This window comes from Polypterus senegalus, chromosome 9, assembly GCF_016835505.1.
Source record: "Polypterus senegalus isolate Bchr_013 chromosome 9, ASM1683550v1, whole genome shotgun sequence".
Classification (NCBI taxonomy): domain Eukaryota; kingdom Metazoa; phylum Chordata; class Cladistia; order Polypteriformes; family Polypteridae; genus Polypterus; species Polypterus senegalus.
Window position 1 is genome coordinate 132251177 of NC_053162.1, and position 19883 is coordinate 132271059.

The 19883-nt window shown below is 37.9% G+C and overlaps 1 protein-coding gene across 1 annotated transcript in view; it reads right to left on the bottom strand.

Moving 5' to 3' along the window:
- Window positions 1-1321: 1321 nt before the first annotated feature.
- LOC120535805 (alpha-(1,3)-fucosyltransferase 7-like) overlaps window positions 1322-19883 on the bottom strand; it is a 33910-nt gene continuing 15348 nt past the window's right edge. Inside the window, exon 2 of the mRNA XM_039763892.1 lies at window positions 1322-3666. Coding sequence (XP_039619826.1) covers window positions 2493-3666 — 1174 coding nt within the window. The 3' untranslated portion in view covers window positions 1322-2492. The remainder of the gene's footprint in view (window positions 3667-19883) is intronic.

Here is a 19883-nt window from a genome sequence, read left to right on the forward strand (position 1 = left end):
GCAGGGTGCCAGCCCACCGCAGGACATAGATCTAAATTGCTTTCTACAATTACACTTGACTTACTCAAAGTATCTATAAATTTTGAAGCAGAATTCCAATCTAGATGTTGCACTATCTTTGTTTTAATCTGTGAGTAAGGGCAAAACCAAATCAAAAGTAATTAAGTAGTGATCAGAAATAACTTCATTCACTTGAGTAATATTTACATTTTTAATTTCAACTCTTTAAGTTATAATTATATCTATTGTGTGGTTATGATTAGGAGTTGGACCTTACAATCTGACAAAACCCTACTGAATTTAACAAATAACTAAAACAATTGCTAAATGTTTTAGTTTCCACGTCAATGTATACATTCAAATCCCCCATCAACACTACACAGTCATAATTTATAGCCAAATCTGATAAAAGGTTGCCAAATTCAATCATAAACAATGAATCTGGACCTGATGGTCAGTCTGTAGACTTGCATTCCAATTGTGCTGTAATCTGTTTTAATATTTAAAATGTATGCCTCAAAGGATGTGAAGTCACCTACATTTTCAGAAGTGTAGTTACATATTGGTTTGCATCATGACTAAATTTATAAGATGCCCCACAACAGGGATTATGGGATTTTGTTTCCCACCTGCAGCACAGTACTATAAGTACCAATACAGCACACAGTCCTTTCTTTTGTTCTCCCTCTCTCACCTCCTTCTACCTCTACTCCTACCTCAAGCTTTGTTTGCTTCCTCACATCTCTGGCTCCCTGGAAGGAGTGAGGTGGCTCTTTTTATACAGCACCCAGAAGGTGTGGTGGAAGTCATGCTGAGGGGTGCTCAGCTGTTCCTCATGCCCTGGCAGTGGCATGTTGAGCCTCCATGTTCCAAACCTGTGGCACCATAGCAAGCTAGGGGGGAGGTATTACACCATGTAAGCTATTTCCCCCAGTCCTTCCCTTAAGAAGGTGTCCCAGTTAAATAAGAGTCTTGGCTGTCCATTACACAGTGTACATTATCCCATTATATAGCTTGGTGGTATTTTTACACATTCATTGGAAATTTCAAAATTTTAAAATGGAAATGTAACATTTTAGCAGTACTTGAAGATGAATTAATTGAAGTTGAAGTGTGGAATCTTTTAAAACATTGTGTGAAATCTTTTAAAACATTGTGCTAACTAGGGCATTTTTATTTATCTATCTTTTATTTATCATTCAACAGTGAATGGCAACTTGCTTACATAATAACTATTGGTCCTGTGGAAGAAAATAATGAATACAGACACCACCCCACTAGAATGCCCCAATTTAAGCAATAAAACACAGGCAGTAGAAAGTGTCAATCATTATCTTTATCTAAATATCATAAGAGGCAACAAGTGCATATCTTATTAGCAACATGTTACAAAGAAAAAAGTGTCCTCTGCTCTATATTTATACAATTCATTGATTAGGTCACTACTCAAAAAAAGGAATTCATTACATAATCACAACATTTTTAACATGATTGGTTACACCCTTGTTGCTAATGGAACATGGCTAATGTTGATACCTTAAATGACCACAATTTGATTGATAGTCCTGTTAGCTTAGGATGTACATGACTTTTTAAATGCATTATTTTTATTCTTATTTTAGGAGACGTGCGAGTTCCTGTCCAGTTTTATCCTGTTTAGAACAAAAAGGACGCAGATCTAATTTTTGAATGGCTATGACACAAATATAACATTTTCTCTTAAGGGGTTATATAAAATCACAAGATATACATTTATCATAGTGAATAATAAAGTAACAGCATCAGCTTTTAAGCATGAGCTCGGAAGGATATGAGACTTAGACACATGCTAGGTGCACATAGGACCAGGATTCAAATTCAACTCTTACAGTCCCTTTTCTGATCCTGAATTCTTCTGGCCATGAGAACTAGTAAAGATGAACAGAATAGGATAAGGAAACTCTGTGATGTCCACTCTGTGTTCTGTTGCCTTGCCTTACACCTCCTGCTGATGAATCAGCAAAATACCTGATTGCCAGCTCATGTCATAAATGGTTGATTTGGATATTTGGATTGTAGTTTGATAATTGAGAAGGCCACTGCATTGAGGTGATTTTACTGTCATGTTTTTGAAACTACTGTATATTGGGACCAAGCTTGTGGCTACATCATATTTTATTGTAAACTAAATGATAAACTATTCTGAAATGGTATATTTGTATTAGTCGTTGTGATAAAAATTAGCTCAGGGCAGGACTTTGGTGCTGTCTATTCTGTCCATTCTCATTTTGGGTGTGATGTGAGCTAGTGTACAGTAGTCCTATCCCTAATCGAGTACTCCATTATCTTAATGTACACCACAAAGATAAAGATAAGTGTTATGTTTGCAATATGTACATTTTACGACAGTGTGTTCTTGTTAGTACAAATTACCTGGCCTATGAAATGTGTCTCTTTTCTTATTTTATATTTGATATATTTGATGCCTCATATTGTAATTTTTCAAAGCAGCATTAGCCATACATCCACTCATCAAAATTGTGATAGACTTTCTTCAAGGGGAGGGTGTGATAATTTTTACAGATTTGGCAGAACCGCATCCTCCAGTCAGAGATCAACTGCACTTTGAAATGTTTTTTCCACTCAAAGTATTGCTTATAAAGAGTCTCGTTCTTTGCCACTTTCTTAAGATATTCAGCCAGTTCTTTGGTGCTTGAGAAGTCCTCCACATGAATGAATGACCCTGGAGGCACAAACTCTTCATAGTTGCTTCGTGGTGGCCCTAAGACTACAGGCACTGAGCCTGCCATGAAGGAATTCCTCCACAGCTTTTCAGTTATATAGTCCTGGTGTATGGCATTTTCAAATGCTAAATAGAAGGGATACTTGGAAATAGTTGTTGGGAGACTTTCTGGGCTCAATGGTTTTCCATTAGCCTTGCCATATATATCAATTGTCATATAGTTTTGCAGGCTCTTTACAATGCTTGTTCTCTTGTGATGTTCCTTATAATTGCTGACCACCCAAGCAGCCAAGCAAGAGCCTTTTTTTGGAATGGTGTAACGTTGGTCAGTATTTGGTATAAGCTTTCCATAGGGTGTGCAAATATCTGAGTCCCGTCTATAGCTCATTGTCCAATTAAAGATTCCATTTAGTTTTTCAATCTTTTTATTGAGACTTGGAGATTCCATAGACATCCAAACCCATGTCTGTTGGTTAGGTCGTTTCTCTATTGGTAGCAAAGTTACAGAAGGATAAATGTCTACATGATGGAAGACTACAACATCAGCCTGGTTAAAGGCAGACCGGTTAGTTGTCAGGTGGCAGCCATGGATACTATAGAGTTCGGCACACACATTATCAGTTATATTGGGTGTTCTGTTATATGGCCATTTCCAGATGAGAATTTTAATGGTGTGTGCAGTAGGGATGGTGCTATAGTTCCTGCTAATAAGGAACTGCATCAGAAAAAATGTGAAACAAACAAGGCCCAAAGCCACCAGGCTCTTACCTTGATTTCTCCACTGCGATGTTTTACAAATTATATGGATAAAAGTGCTGGAGCTAACACTTTCCATTGAGGGGAGGGAACAGTAAGTGGATCTTTCCTTTAGGATGCCTAAGGTGAAGCAGTTTGCAGAGCAAAGGAACCTGTGCAGCCACTGGAAGAAGTCTTTAAGATGTAGCCTGGTATTGGTGGAAAGATCAAACACAAAGAGAATAAGCATGAATTTAGGGCATCTTATTTATAACCACCACTTTTGTGTAAGAATGGTACTAAATACAGAATTAAAAACAGATATGCCAACATACTTATATAATATTAATATTTAATTAAACTTACTTAAAATGAATGGCAATCAGTACACAGTATGGCTATATTGGACAGAAATGAACACAGATGCTTCCCTAAGTGATAACTATAAGCTATGAAAGATATAATAGTAGGGTCGACAAGAAGAATTACTTCTATTAATAACTATAATAACTTGGTTATTTAGATTTAGAGTGGCACAGTATATAGAAAAGACTAAAATATTAGATGACTGGCAACCCTAAATTGGCCATTTAGGAAGGAAGGAGGAAGTGAGTGAGTGAGTGAATGAACGAACGAACAAACGAACAAATGAATGAACCATATGATGGACTGTTATGCCTTTAAGGGATGGCTGCTAATTTCCATAGATAGCATCCTGCTACCTCATCTCTTTAATAGAGAAAGTGAGTTCAGAAAGAAGGTAAGTGAATGAACAGAAAGAGATATGTTGCCAGTCATTCATCATTATAAAAATGACCTAATCTAGTACTGTATGTTTTACTTCATCTAGTTCTACCAGAAAACAAATTCTTGATGTCTTTGTACGATTCAGATGGAGTTCCTAAGTTCACAGTTCAATATCAGATAACAGTGCTGCTCACCAAGGCTATGCTCCTCCAGTAATTCATCATGCCACAGGCAATGGTGTGGTACTTTATACAGTAAATACAGACTTGAATTCAATTTCACTGCCACACGTCTTGCTCTCAGCCTATTCATGTGGCCTCCTGAGATTTACAAGTGTTTCGCTCATTTCTCCAGGAGGTAACACCTGGCACATTAATTAATTAATTTAATTAATTTTGCAGGCATAGTTTTTTGAAGCCATAATAAACTTATATATGAATTATGTCCTAGTTAACAGCTGGTTTAACCAAGAGTTACTGTAAATTATCAGCTTATTGAAGCCCATTGACCATTTTATGGTCTAACTTATTGAGCATATCTTCCACGGTTTTGTTCTTATCATCTTCTTACTTCTTATATATTTTCCCCAGAGATTCACTCATTATCAAACTTTTTAAATCCAGTTTAGGTTCACAATGCAGGAACCAGCACTGAAAGACTCAAGATCAGAGTGACTAATCAATTAAACTGCATGTGTCTGAGATTTGGGAAGAAAACCTACACAAACAGTCAATGACCTTGGAGGAATTTAATTCACAAAGGCCATTTTGGAGCAGTAAAGATGTTTATGCAAGTGCTAGCAAAACCTGACATGTCAAATCAGTAACTTCTCTTTGATATATTTTACACCTGGGATTCTAGCAAAAGCAACGGATAAATGTTCAGATTACTGTACTTAGATAGCACAACAATATATTTGGTCCAAAGGCTGATGAAATACAGAATTGTAACAGATTTAATCTATTTACATGCCATTCTCAATTTTAAAAATCATGTCAAAACCTGTCATTAAAGTTTGAATATCATAAAATTGTACTGTATGTGTTTAAGCTCTTGTACATGACCTACTTAGAATGGTGGCAAACTAGATAGTTCTCTCTCTCTCTCTGCAGCAGTGTTGTTGTATCACATGACTCATACTTCACCCGTCCCCCCCAACAGCCACCATCCCTATCCACTAAAACTTTAAGAATCTTATTTTAATACTGTGACACTCCATGCTGCATTAGTGATTGGTGAACAGAGATCAGATAAGTCTCACATATGCAAATCTGAAGTAAGTTTCAAGTCCTGATTTCCAAGTTTCAAGGGAGGTCACAGCAGGTTATAAGGATTACATTCATGCAAGTCAAGACATAGTGCTTAAGGAACAGCAGTTATGGGACATCACTTACTGTCTTATTAAAAACATGTAATGGTCTCTTTGTTAGAGATGCTAGGTGGAAGGCTGACGCAGCATAATGATATCATTATTGCACGTCGGCACCAGCACGTTTTGTTCAGTGTACTTTATCCAGTAGCATACAACACGACTGACTTTGAATTGAGTGCCCGGCTATTGTCGTTAATTAATATGAGAAACATTGTGTCAGAAGTGTAACCACTTAATTCAGAAGACTAGGAGGGCAGAGCTTTTCTTTCCTATCCTAAGCAAAGACAAAGGCTGTGCCACTGTGAATCAATTCAAGTGACTAGTATCAATTCAGTCCTTCTGTAATTCATGGGCATGGCTACTCTGATTCTGCCTTCTGCAGGAAATGAAAATGAGTGGCAACCTAGACAGAAATTGGGATGTGTTCAGGTCAGAATTCAAAGATTATGCCATTGCTGTCAAGCTTAATAGGAAGAATTCCACAATTCAAGTGGCTAGTTTGTGGAGTATCATGGGTGCCAAGTGCAGACATGTCCTCAAGCACAACATGAGTCTTTCAGCAGCAGACAAGACATATGTAATGGCCATTCTGAAAATACTGGAGGGATATTTTAATCCTACAAAGAACATGATTTATGTACTCTATGTATTTGGCAGTTGTAAACAGGAGGATGGGGAACCATTTGACAGTTTTATTACATCTCTGAAAGAAAAATCTGCCACCTGTGAGTATGGAGGATTAAGAGATGAACTTATTCATGGTTAATTCGTGCTAGATATAGCAATAGAAGCAACCCATAGGTGGTACTACGGGAGAGAGATCTCACTCTTGCCATGGCAGTGGAGACATGTCGATCAGCAGAGTTTACTCATATAAGACTTAGGTCAATATAGTTGGACAAACCCCCCACGGATAATGTTAATGCCTCTTCAAATCAATTTTATAGGACTTTGCTACCCATCACCATAGTAGAGCAAGCAGATCAATTCTCAGGCTCTGCCACAGATCACCCAACATTCAAATACTGTGGCAGTTCACATGGACATGGGAGGGAACACTGTCCAGAATATGGAAAGGCACTCAATTTATATTTGACAGCCAACCACTTTGCTAGAGTGCGCCTGAAAAGTAAGAGAAGGCAAAAGGAAGGGAAACTCCTTATTATTGATCCAGAAGTGGACCAAGCAAGCAGCAGTGCTGATAATGATGCTTACTCTACTGAGCACTTTGGAACTATGGGTTCTAGAGGTAAGAAGTGGTTTGTTACAATACAGCTTCACAAGAAACCACAGCAATCCAGTTAGATGTAAGGTTATGTGTTTAAAGCACAAAATAAGATTAGCACCCTGAGCTAAACTGTGTTCCAGTAATACGAGGCCACAATTGTACTCTGGTCAAATAATTACCTCCTTAGGACTCTTTGACACAGAATAGGTCATTTATGTTCATGTGCATAGATTGGAATTCGTACTCATGGAGGTTGGTCAGAAACCGCTGCTGTCAAGCTCAACACGTAAGAAGCTTGGACTAATGTGCTTTACAATTCCAGCACAGCTGTACCTCACAAATGGTGTCTCATCAGTGCCCGTTACCTGCAGCAGCTTGATTAAAACGTATGAAGACGTTGTCACACACGTGCGCTTCGGATGCAGGCTAAGGGCTTAACCGAGTGCTGAAAACAAGAGCAGGTTTTTTCGGAGTGCACTAATCTTTTCTCTCCTTCTCCTACAGATCCCCCAAAGGGAAACCAACATAGATTACTTTCTGCTTCACTTGCATAACCATGCCTTCTACCAAAGTCACTTCCAATTTATATTATTATAAAAGCCCAACTCCTTTTGTGTTTAGTTGTCCCTGTTTTGGACACGGAACCAGACATTGCTCTAAAGGCATTTATTGAAAGTTTTACGTATTTTGCTTTGTACATTGTACAATATAGGGGGTGGTTTCCCAAGCCTTTTTACACCTTCTATGTGTATCTTTACAATGGCATAGTCAGCAGGATACTGCTTCATGATATTTAAGGAGCAAGACCTTAACAGCATCCTTTACCACTTGGCAACTGAGCAACAGAGGGTTAAAGTGCAAGTGGAGTAGTCAGAAGCCCAAATCGAAGCTCATTTGGCTCTCCGTCAAGTTCAGCCTTGACACCCGTCACAGGTACTCGTTCCACTGACGCCTGACGACGATATCAAATCTTATTTTACAGTTTTTGAGAGAACAGCAATCCGCCAGCGCTGGCCAAGAGCGGAGTGGGGTAATATCTTGGCGCCTTTCCTGAAAGGTGACGCACAAAGGGTGTATTATGACCTCTCGGAGGAAGACACCGCTGACTATGGAAAGCTCAAAACCGTGCACGCAGGCATTTGAAATATGGGAGCTGATTAAAACCAGATACTAACGACGCTCGGAATATAGTCGAACAAATCACCTGAGGTTATTGAGCTATTTAAAGCAGCATCCGTAACCAAGAGAAACGAGTGTCCTGCGCGCCAAACCCGACAGACCTGGGCCTCCCCAGCCAACCCCAGTAGATGACCCTCAGAGCCCATCATTAGACCAGAGGAGAAGAATCCGGTGTTTCCCCACTGTTTCAAGTATCACATCGTGTCATATCGTGATGATCTGTCTCTTGTTGAACGAACTGATGGAGTGTGGATTAGCTCTCGGAGTCAGGTATTGTGCACTCATTAATCCTCTTAATGAGTCTCTTTCCCATACAGGAGTGGCTATTAACAATGGGCAACAGATGGCAGCTTTATTTGACTCTGGCAGCAACATTTGAGTTTTTGCTTGCCGTTTTGTGTTATCATGACTGTGGTTAAAAGAAAGGACCAGTATAACCTGTATCCGCGGTGAGACAAAGGGGTGGGCTACAGCCATGTGTATAATAAGTATTGGAGATCACCTCCAAAAGCTCTGTATGGCTATTATGCTGGACCCTCCTTTTCCCATGATATTATGGCAAGACTGGTCAAAAATATGGATGCGCAAGATACATCCAGCCTGCCACCATATGGAGGAATATTTCGGACAAAATGAAATAAATAAATAAATGCGTAAATAAATAAAAGTACTGTGAAATGTGAGCATAAATAAATAAATGTGTCATGAAATGACAGCCTTAATAAATAAATATGTCATGAAATGAGAGCATAAATAAATAAATGTGTCATGAAATATGTTTTTCGTTGCTTATTTATTTATTTCATTTTGTCCGTAACATTCCTGCAAACCGTCATGAAATACGGCTTGAAATAAAACTGTCACATTCACTCGTCAAAGTTGAGAGGGTGGGCTCTAACACGCCCTCTAGTTACTGATTGGTGAATCGATAGCACAAGAATTAATTAGAAAAATGCTTACTACTGCCGATTAAATGGATTCTGCCGAAGATATTACGTATTTCAGAGAGAGAATTGAAGATTTATCGGAAGAAATTACAATGTTGGCGGCCCTTTTAGAACTGAGTATTTGCCCCTTGTTTTACGAGTAGAAAGTCAGTTGCATATTCGCAGCTACTTTTTCAAACAACTGTACAGCTCTGATCAGTGGTAAAGTTGTTCAGTTCAAAATATTAGGTGGAGCTGCTTTGGGCATTCCATGTCAAAGTACCTAAACTAATACAGCCGTATATCAAACTGGCTCATTCGCCTTGTGATCGTCTTCTCCGATACACCATATAGATCTGCAATCTGTTGTACTTTTAAACCGCATAACAGAAGGTGTTCTATTGACTCAGCTGGAATGTCAAAGGATGGACGTCCAGAGCAGGGAGCTGCATCACCTGAACTGGAGTGTAGTCGAGTCCGTTCCACCTGTTCTTCGATAATTTCAAAAACAGTTTCATCTATATCGGAGTCTAAAAGGGCCGCCAACATTGTAATTTCTTCCGATAAATCTTCAATTCTCTCTGAAATACGTAATATCTTCGCAGAATCCATTTCATCGGCAGTAGTAAGCATTTTTCTAATTAATTTTTGTGCTATCGATTCACCAATCAGTAACTAGAGGGCGTGTTAGAGCCCACCCTCTCAACTTTGACGAGTGAACGTGACAGTTTTATTTCAAGTCGTATTTCATGACGGTTTGCAGGAATGTTACGATTAAAATGAAATAAATAAATAAGCAACGAAAAACATATTTCGTGACACATTTATTTATTTATGCTCTCATTTCATGACATATTTATTTATTAAGGCTGTCATTTCATGACACATTTATTTATTTATGCTCACATTTCAAAGTACTTTTATTTATTTACGCATTTATTTATTTATTTCATTTTGTCCGAAATATTCCTCCATACCACCATGCCGTGTTTACTTGTGTCACCTAGGATTGATGTGGCAGTCCAGTGTGACGAGGTGCCTGGCACCGACAACATCCTCCATGCCCCAGAAGAACAACCCAGACCACTTATCAGACCTTCACTTTCAATGTAGACAGACACCAAGTTCATTTAAACGGGAGCAATGGAATGATGACTCCCTAAAAAATGCTAAAAATGCAATCATTGCTGTAAACAGCCAACACACGCAGCATCCCATGCCACAAGGGCCACACTTTGTGATTAACAATGATCTTCTCGATCAGTTAGCTGACCATGAGGGGGAGGTCAGGTCCCTGTTGCTAGTCCCACAGACCTTCCGGCAGGAAGTCTTTGATCTAGCACATACCCACCTCCTAGGTGCCCATTTGAGAACCGAAAAAACTACAGCGTATTAAGCTCCAATTTTATTTGCTCAGAATTTAATGAGGAGGTCCGTCACTTTTGCAGCTCCTGTCTGGAGTGCCAACTGTGACAGATTCCTAGGAGGGACAGTGCTCTACTTGTTCCTCTTCCCTTAATAGACATTCCCTTTGAAAGAATTTGGGTAGACATCGTGGGACCCCTGGTACCTTAAGCCCAAGGACATAAATATATCTTAGTCCTTGTGGATTATGCTACCCGTTTCCCAGAGGCTATTTCATTCCAAGATGATCGCATGGAAACTAGTTGGGGTCTATGCGCTCATCGGCATCCCCAGAGAAGTCCTAAAGGACCAAGGGACACATTTTACTTTGGAAATGTTCAAGGAGGTAGCCAAGTTACTGAAAATAAAGCGTCTGAAGACCTCGGTGTATCACCCACAAACTGATGTCTTTAATGGAGAGGTTTAATCAAACTCTCAAACAGATGCTACGCAAGGTGGTAAGCGGGGATGGGAAAAACTGGGACCAGTTACTTCTCCTTATATTGTTTGCCTATCAGGAAATTCCACAAGCCTCTGCGTGCTTCTCCCCTTTTGAATTATTATACGGACAGCAACCCCGAGGCATATTGGACATTCTAAAGGAAGGTTTGGAGGAGGAGGCCCTCCCTTCCACAAACATACTTGAATAAATCGTACAGTTATGTGATAGATTAAGCAAAATCCGACCAATACTAAAAGAACACATGGCAAAAACTCAAGCAGCACAGGCCCGCTATTATGACCAGGGCATGAACCTCTGGGAGTTTAATCTTGAAGATTGTGTCATGGTCCTTATTCCTATATAAAATTAGTATATTCATGTATTAGCATAAATAAATAAGCATTAACCTTAGTGCAAATATTAATGCCTGCTAAACAAATGGTTAAATAAATGCCCATGCCATATTTCTTTTTTAATTACAGCTTAGCTTTAGCTGCCAATAAAACCTAGCGAAAGGACCCAGGAAGGGAGAACGATGAGATACGACAGCTCAAGGATGGAAGAAGGGAAAACACCTGTTGGCTCTCAGCCGACCTAAAAATAAGCGGAGCAGAATAATAAAGATAATTGACAGAAAATAAGAAATATTGGTAGTTCTAATAAAAGTTAATTAGGCCAGCTGCAGAGAAAGGAGTCAGGGGAAAGCAGCGAATAGACTGCTTCTAGTGAGGTCAGAATGATAAGAAATGATATATAAACTGTGATTTTTAAACTGGGCTCAGCCTGATTTGGCCAAATTGGATTAAGTCCATGTTGTTGTTATATTGCAATAAAACAATATATTCTGTTTGCCCATCCTCTTGACTCCTAGACCCTTCATTCCAGGTGAAAACTTTTTGGTGCGTCTTTGCTCTGACGATTTTCTCTTTGTCAGATTCTGGCGACCCCGACACTATGAAGAAAAAGGCAGCTGTGACATTCCGACGGCGGGACAGTGCTCTGTGAAACGAACACAGATGGTGATCACCTAAAAAGGTAAGCGATATTTCACTAAAATTTATTTGTGTGAAGTTTCAAAAAAGCGCCCGCCCCTCCGACAGAGACAGTGGCAGAAAGCATCTCTAAAAGAACAAGGTAGGATGAGAAGATGGGCACACAGACTTAAACTGAATGTGTTAAGGCTGTACAGCTGATGTAAATGTGATTGTACAAATGTTATGTACAGTAAATAATGAAAATTAGAATTTAAAGGTTTTTTGAATTGGTTAAAGTTTGTGGCATATGGCCGGTCATTTATCCCGGCCGATACCCCCAGGCCGCCAGATGGAACCCTCCCTGCAGCATGGAGGTGCCCCGAAGACCAGCAGGGAATCCTGGACAATGGAGTTTTTATCCACAGCCCTGCTGGATACCATGGGGGCTGCTAGAGGACGCTGCAGGGAGGAACAAAGACTATTTGCCCTACGCCCCTGAAGTACGTCTGAGTCATAGGGACAAGAGGAATGCCGTACTTCCGGAATGAAGAAGAGGATTTTTATCTCAACCAGAAGTGATAAGGAGTCACATGGACCGAGGGATTGGAAACACTTGCGGGTCAGGGACTATAAAAGAGACTGAGAAACACCAGAGCGTTGAGCTGAACTGGGTGGAAGGGTGGTAACCCGTCTGGGAGTGTGGAGGATTATTGATTATTGAGTATTTGTATTTGATTTATTTAATGAGTATTGTGGAGAGGAGGGTGCTTTGTGTACTGTTGATTATTAATAAAGTCAACTTTCGGACTTTTATCTGGTGTCTAACATTTGGTCTGAGTGTTCAAGGGAGCGATAGCGCCCCCTTTCTGTCACAAGGTTTAACAGATAAACGCTCCAATCCAGGGGACGGAGGGCTGCACGAGTAACGGGTGATGCTGAAATCCTATCAAATACTAAGGTTACCGTGACGATGGCAAACCGTGTATAGGTGTGGAATTCCTGAACTAACACCCCTTGCATTGGCTGTACATGTTCTCCAATGAGGTGTGAGCAGGAGTGGCATGAAGGTGCAAAACTAGCGTAGGGCAAAGATAGGGCACTAGGGAAGCACACAAGGTGCAAAAAAGTACAAGTGAGTATGAGTGTGGACTTTAGGGAATGTACAAAGTATAAATGAACTGCATATATAAATGTGTATAGCTTTTTGTATATAAAATAAAGGACTGTATTGCTTTAAAGAACAGAGTGATAAGAAGGGAAACCTATGCGCATAAAAGTGTCTGTAAATAAATTTCATACAGTTGGAGAAAAAGTGGGGCAGCAGCTTTCACTGGACATTAAAAGAAAGGGGCTATTGTTTAGATGTTTGTTGGCAAAGCGATAGAAAGAGTTACAACATCAGAAAAAAATGGTGCAGAGCATTTAGGCTTGCACCTCTTAATAGCAAAAGCAGCTAAATGAAGGATAGGCACACACACACACACACACACACACATATATTTTAATTGTCCCGTCCCTGAATAAGGAATGATTAAGTGAGTGACTGCATGAGCTCCGTTATCTCTTAATGGTAGTAAAATAAACCACAGGAGCGGAGACAAGTGTGAGTGTGAATGAGCTCCGGACCCAAGTAGTGGGTAATGAGAGGCACAGTAAAGTATTTAAGCACATAACAAGTGTAAGTGGAATTTTGTAATCAAGCACCTTTTTCATGGAGACACATGGAGAGATTTTTTTTATCAAGACGGTGTCACTGTTAGGAATTACAGCAAATAAATATATAAAAGCCAAAGTAGTTCAAATAAGATGAATATAAATTGCAATATATATATATATATATATATATATATATATATATATATATATATATATATATATATATATATATATTTAAAAAAATAAAAATAACAATTAAGAACATTCGAGTAAAGTGGATGAAACTGATTTTGTGACCAAAGTGCGTTTGAAAGAAATGGGTGTGTGCTCACTGCTCGTGGTCAGTGTATGGAAGGTGAAAGAAAGAGAGAACGCAGAATACACTGCAAGAATGAATACGCAAAGACCAGAGAACACACAAAAAAAAAAAACTTGTATTCAGGAAAAAACTGCAAAAGAAGTAAATAAGTTTAATTGGCAACACTTCTCAAAGATGTCTCAAAGTAAGTTTAAAGCCATGATTTAAATACATTTCGCTTGGCTTTGGTTTCGTTTTTGCAGTGTACACGGATTTGACAGAAGGAAAACAGATATTTATAGACAATGAGATATTTGTTGTTAAGAGGCATAACTGAAGTTGGCTTTGGAAAATGGGGAAGGTGTTGTGAGAGAATTTGAAATAATAAAATGTAAGAGCAGTGTTGAAAGAGTCAACACCATCCGAATATTTGTGCTTTTCGAGTTAGTCCCTATTGAAACATTATTAGAGCCATATTTACAGTTTAATAAGTAAAATAGCCTTTAGAGAAATGTAGGAGGAAAGTACTAAAAGTAAAATTAAGTAATAGAAACATTTGTAAGCATATGTGTGTGAATGAGTATATATTAGGATATATTTGTGGGGAAAGAATATAATCAGATGCGCTAAAAAGAAATGTGCACTGTATTTGACTTCAAAGGTACCTGGCGCTCGCTGATCCCTGTGTGTGTGTGTGTGTGTGTCTGTGCTGAAATTCTTCAATGTGTGTGCATGTCTTTTCCACATGCAGCTGTGGCCTTGGTGTTAAGTTATTTCTAACTTCTAATCTTTTTGCTATGTGAATTGAAAGAAGCTTTTTCAACTGTTTGTATGTGAGCGTGAACAGACAATTTGTGTGTGTGTGGAGAAGGAAAACGAAACATGGACGCCACTGGGTATTTGTAATTTGCTAAAATACATTATGCACATACAATTCTTAATAGTTGATATACATTTCCAGAGCTCTGAGGTATTTTGGCTTAGATAAATTTGAATATGTGTAATATTTGATAAAATGAAAATGTCTCCACTTTTAATTATATAGATATTTATAAATATATATATGGCATCTTTCCTTCAGACCCTGATTAAGTCTTAAGGAAAAATGTTCTTTTGATAACTATAACATACAAGGGAGACAATTTCTTTCAATTTCTTCTGTCCTTTTTTTTTCTTGTGATGTGTGTATGTGAGGTTGTGCATTATGGGGATTACTACAGTGGAGTGTGTGGTGGCACAGTGGTTAGCACTCATGCTAAGGTTCAAGCTTATATGTGATTTATGTTGAAGCTTACATGTTATTTGTTTTGTGTTAATATTCTCTGTGACTGTGGAGCCATTTTCTGGAATGCTGTCTTGCTGTGGTATTGTACTGCGTGGTTTCTCGATAGTTGGATTTATCCTTGTCGCCGCAGAATTAGATCGCCACGGAAGATTTTTCCTTGTTGTCATTAACTCAGTTCACCAAAGCAGTCTCCTTGATCTGGAAACCAGCGCCGTTTACAGCTGAGCAGGATTGTGTTATGTTTCCTAGGTTTAACACCAGCTAGCGTCATGAGAGGCTGTTTTATGTTTATTTGTCCTGATTAGTAACGTTAAGTGAGAGTGGAACTTGCTCTTACTTCAGAGTTAATTTCTTTATGTTTCCTTTGCTGCATCGTTTCTAAATATAGTGTGTTAAAAATGGTTTGGGTGATTTTGTGTATGTTATGTAGTGTATTAAAGGGATCCCTGTGAGTGCATTTTAAACAAGTTTAAGTGTGTTTGAGAGTGTTTGTGTCGAAACGTGGTGGTGTTTGAAAGGATGAGATGATTGACATTAATATTAATGTGCGTAAGAATATAAAGTAAATGTTTGTTGAAATTAAAAGAGCTCTTAATTTTAACTAAAAAAGATGTGAACAGGTGGTATAAAAAGGTCTCCAGATTAGGCATGATATTGTATGAGCACCCCTTTCATTTGAGTACTGGCCAGACTCAAATGCAGGGAGGATTTTAATTAAAAAGAGTACATTTTAATGGAAGGAGACATTCTTTAAAACAGTAATGAAGTTGAAGAAAAACAGTGACTTCCAGTCCAGGTAGTTCTCCATGCTAAGATATGCTATAAAGAGGAAGGAATAAGGGGGGTTAACTAACAGAAAGACAGACTGTGCTTTTTGGAGTCAACATTCTGGAAAACATGCAATAAACATCTGAAAGATAGTAATGAAAGAGCGTGCAAGACAAACTGGCTTTGGCAGAAGTTTATGGGGAGAAGAAATCAGTGTATGCAACTGTAATGGAGTATTTTCTTAGTTTGACATTCTGGGAAGATTAACACAGAAGCGAATTCTTCATTCTGAATATGGGTGGGAATGTGCTAATTTCCTAGATAGCATTTTAAAAATAAATAAATAAATAACTGCACATTTTGCATTATAGGGCATTCTGATATATTGATTTCTTTCCTCATCCCCTTTTTGTGTAATATGGACATATTTGTGTGAAATATAATGGAATACTGGTGTTTGTATCTCTATACAGCTGACGAAAGGTTCACTTTTATAATTTGATGCTTTAATGAAACATTGAATGAGACATTTTTATTAAGATTCTAAAACCTAAGATCTAAATGTACGTGGTACTTACTAAAAAAATTAGTAATATAAAATAAATAATTCTTGGGATACATGTAAAGAAACTTTAAGCTTTTAGATGGCAGGTTATAAGGGGTTAGAGATGGATTCCAATATCATTTTTGCTGAAAAGTGATCTTTGAAATACTTTAAGGGACTTTGCGTAAGAAGGGATAAAATATTTTACTTCACTGACCTTGTTAATCTTAGATATGGTCCAGATATAATCAAATATGAACATCTTGTGTAAAAGGAAAATGTTTTTAATACTTTACATATTTGAACGATGCCTTATAATTATGGGAGAGGAAATGTGGAGCCTAACTGTTTTTGTTATATTTAATGTCTAAAAACAATTAAGAATTCACCTGTCCAGACTGTGGATTTCTTTCTTGACTCTGCTTGCTATGCTAACTATGAGATGTTCTCTGGAGGTCGCTGGTATGCATTCCCATCCATTTAGGGAAAAAGTACAGTAAACACGGAGACAAATTTATATTTATAATAATTGGCTGAAGTCTTCTTGTTTTTTACACCAACTTCCACAGAACATGGCTCTTTAACTTATAAATACTCGACCTTCTCTTGCTTTTATTTGTTTTCCATCCCTGGATGTATTTGTATTCCCTGTAAGAGAACTATAACATTTGCCTTTTATTATATTATTATATTAATGGGATCAGTTTCAGATACCCTCTTGCTCAACATCTCTTCTAATTGTAATTGACACAAGTGTCAATAAGGGGGGAAGGATTGGTATAGTAAATGTTTAATTTTTGAAGCCATTTTTCAATTATTATGGAACAAATGCAGATAATTTGAATATTATGCCAACACTATTATGAGACCAATTTTTGTAATGATTTATTATTGAGTACATTTTCCCTTGCTATATATTAAGATTGACTTTATTTTAGTAATGACTTACTTGTTATGAGGGACATGTTTTCAATTGAGTAGAAATTGTAACTGCAGCCAAACTGGAAACAGCTATAAAGGAAGGCTTGAACATTGTGCTTATCAATTTCAAACTTTACTTTGACTATTAAAAGCAAATTGACTTAGACAAGCACAGGCTGGATTGAAATGACTGTTTTATCACTAGCAATATTTCTAATGGGGGTACCCCCAACGAAACAGATCTGACACCTTATTTCTGGGATACATAATTAGCTACCAATGAAGAATTAACATGCTGACTATTTAAGTACTATTTTTTAAGTCTTTACATCTGCAGGTGGAAGCTGTTTTTTCCCAGTAAATTATAGATGACAGCATTTGAAGTTAAACCCAGAGATTGGGCTGTGATAAAGGTCTGCAGATAAGCTAATCATCCGACTCCATGGAGAACCCAGCCATCCGGAGATGGGATCAAGTCGTGGATCAGGCCATCGACCAACTGACTACTGGATAATGTACTCCAATTCCAGTCCAAGGCATCATGGATCCCTGCTGCTAAGAGCTCAGCTGTGCTGGTGATGATTGAGCCCAAAAGATCATCATGGATTCCGAATCGTAGATGGCATCTGTCTGCTTTGGTCCAAGACTTCTAGACTTCTATTACCTGGGATATTGGACCCAACACCTGCTTTAATCCTTACCAGAGAAGAAAATTTGTCACACTTTTACTCTGCAGAGCTCGATGTTCTTAGCCGGAGCCCACTTTAATTGTCCACTTGTTTGACAACTAGCAATATCTTTCAAAAAGTATTTCAACCATGAAGTTATGAAAGATGTAGAAGGTAAAGCTAATTATCTGCAAGCAAAGCAGAATACAGGAAATCCCTAAATAATATGTATTTAATGAATTTTTGCATTAATGGGAATACTACATGATTATTATGAATTCAAAGTGGTTAAGAATTGATATTTTTAGATAAGTGTTTTTACATGACTAATGACATTTAATATGAGATAATAAGTTACCTTTAATGACCAAAGATTTATGTAATTTGGAGTTAATCAGAATCTAATCTAATATAGCATAAAATATCTATTCGAGATTATGTTAAGTGACTGTCATTGCAGAGACATTCCACCATTGCTAGTTAGGGCCAGTCCAGCTTTAGATATTCTAGGATATTGATTGAAATATTTTAACAAATAATGTAGAGCTCAGCATTTAGGTACATTTATTAATTGAGAAGAATAATAGTAAATTTATGGGATGGCACACATAACTAGTATTTTGGGACACTTACTGTAGGTCAGAACATCCACAACTTTTAGAATAGGATGATACAGTTTAGGCTGATTTGTTGATGGCGATACATGACAAATGATTAATATTATGGCTTGTTGAGTATATTTATTAAAGAAAGTGAAATGAAGCAATAATTTGGCCCATAGGAGATGGAGTGTTTTATACATGTAGTAGTAAATGGGTGGTCTGTGAATTAAAAAGCCCAGATGAAAATTTGAAAATCTCTACTGGTGACAGAAGATTTGAACCCTTAATGAGAAACTTGTGTGTAACCCTTGAAATCTGAATGTGACCTCAGTGACTTGCATTTTGGAAAGAATTGCTGACATCTTCCGAAGGGAGGATTGACACCTACTGTCCACAGAATAACTGCATTAATGAGATAAAGGTGGTTCAAGTTTGAGTTCAGGCTAGGTGTAAATTTGGGCAACTTTATGAATGAAAGTGTTAGGATGTGAGTATGGTGAGGTGCATAAGGACTTTATCTATGATTATTATTGTGCTCATCAGTGGCAACATGAAATTGGGAACTTTTGAGTTTATTAATATAAATATTTGGTTATCTGTGTCGCCACCAACTGTATTATTTACAGGTCTGATTGTAGATGAACACACTGAACTAGGTATATTAAATAGTTATTTCATCATATGTAGGAACTTGAACAATTCTGACATTATGTGTTTAGTGTAAACTCATCTTAGAAACAAAAGGTAAGACCAGTACACTTAGGATTGACTTCATTTGAACCTAGGAACACGGGGAGCTATATTTGCCGAAGCAGGAATTACTCTCTTGATTGGATCATTGTGTCCTTGAATGGTATTTTGTTGTTTATTGCCAGTTTTCAAATCAATTGTTGCCAGAATTGCTGTCAAACAAATGTACATCCAAGTTCTTGAACCATGGACATCTTCAACTACAGATTTTGATTCTCTTCTTGATGACAATGTAAATAATGAAATACTAAACCAAAAAAGGAAGCTCCTTGGGTGAAGTGCTAGTAACTGCTCCCCAGGGAGCGCAAAGTACCCGGGTTGCAGAAAAATATAATTTTTGTGGAAACCTGTTTTTCTCTAAAAGAAGGAAAAGCACTTATTATGGACAATTACTTTATTATTTTTTGTAAGCCTCATATATGCATTATTCTCTAGTAACCTTCATGTATTATGTTATATTTCCATGTTATTCAATTTTATGTACTCATGATTGATTATGCATACTTTTGACTATTAGGGTAGGGTCAGGAAGTCTTTAACTCCTTTATGCTAATTAATAAGGCGAGACGTTTGGCTCCTGTGCCACCAGAGGAGGGGTATGGGTGTCGGTGGATTGAGAAGACCTATGAGGAACCTGTATTCGGCTCCAAGGAAGATTTAAC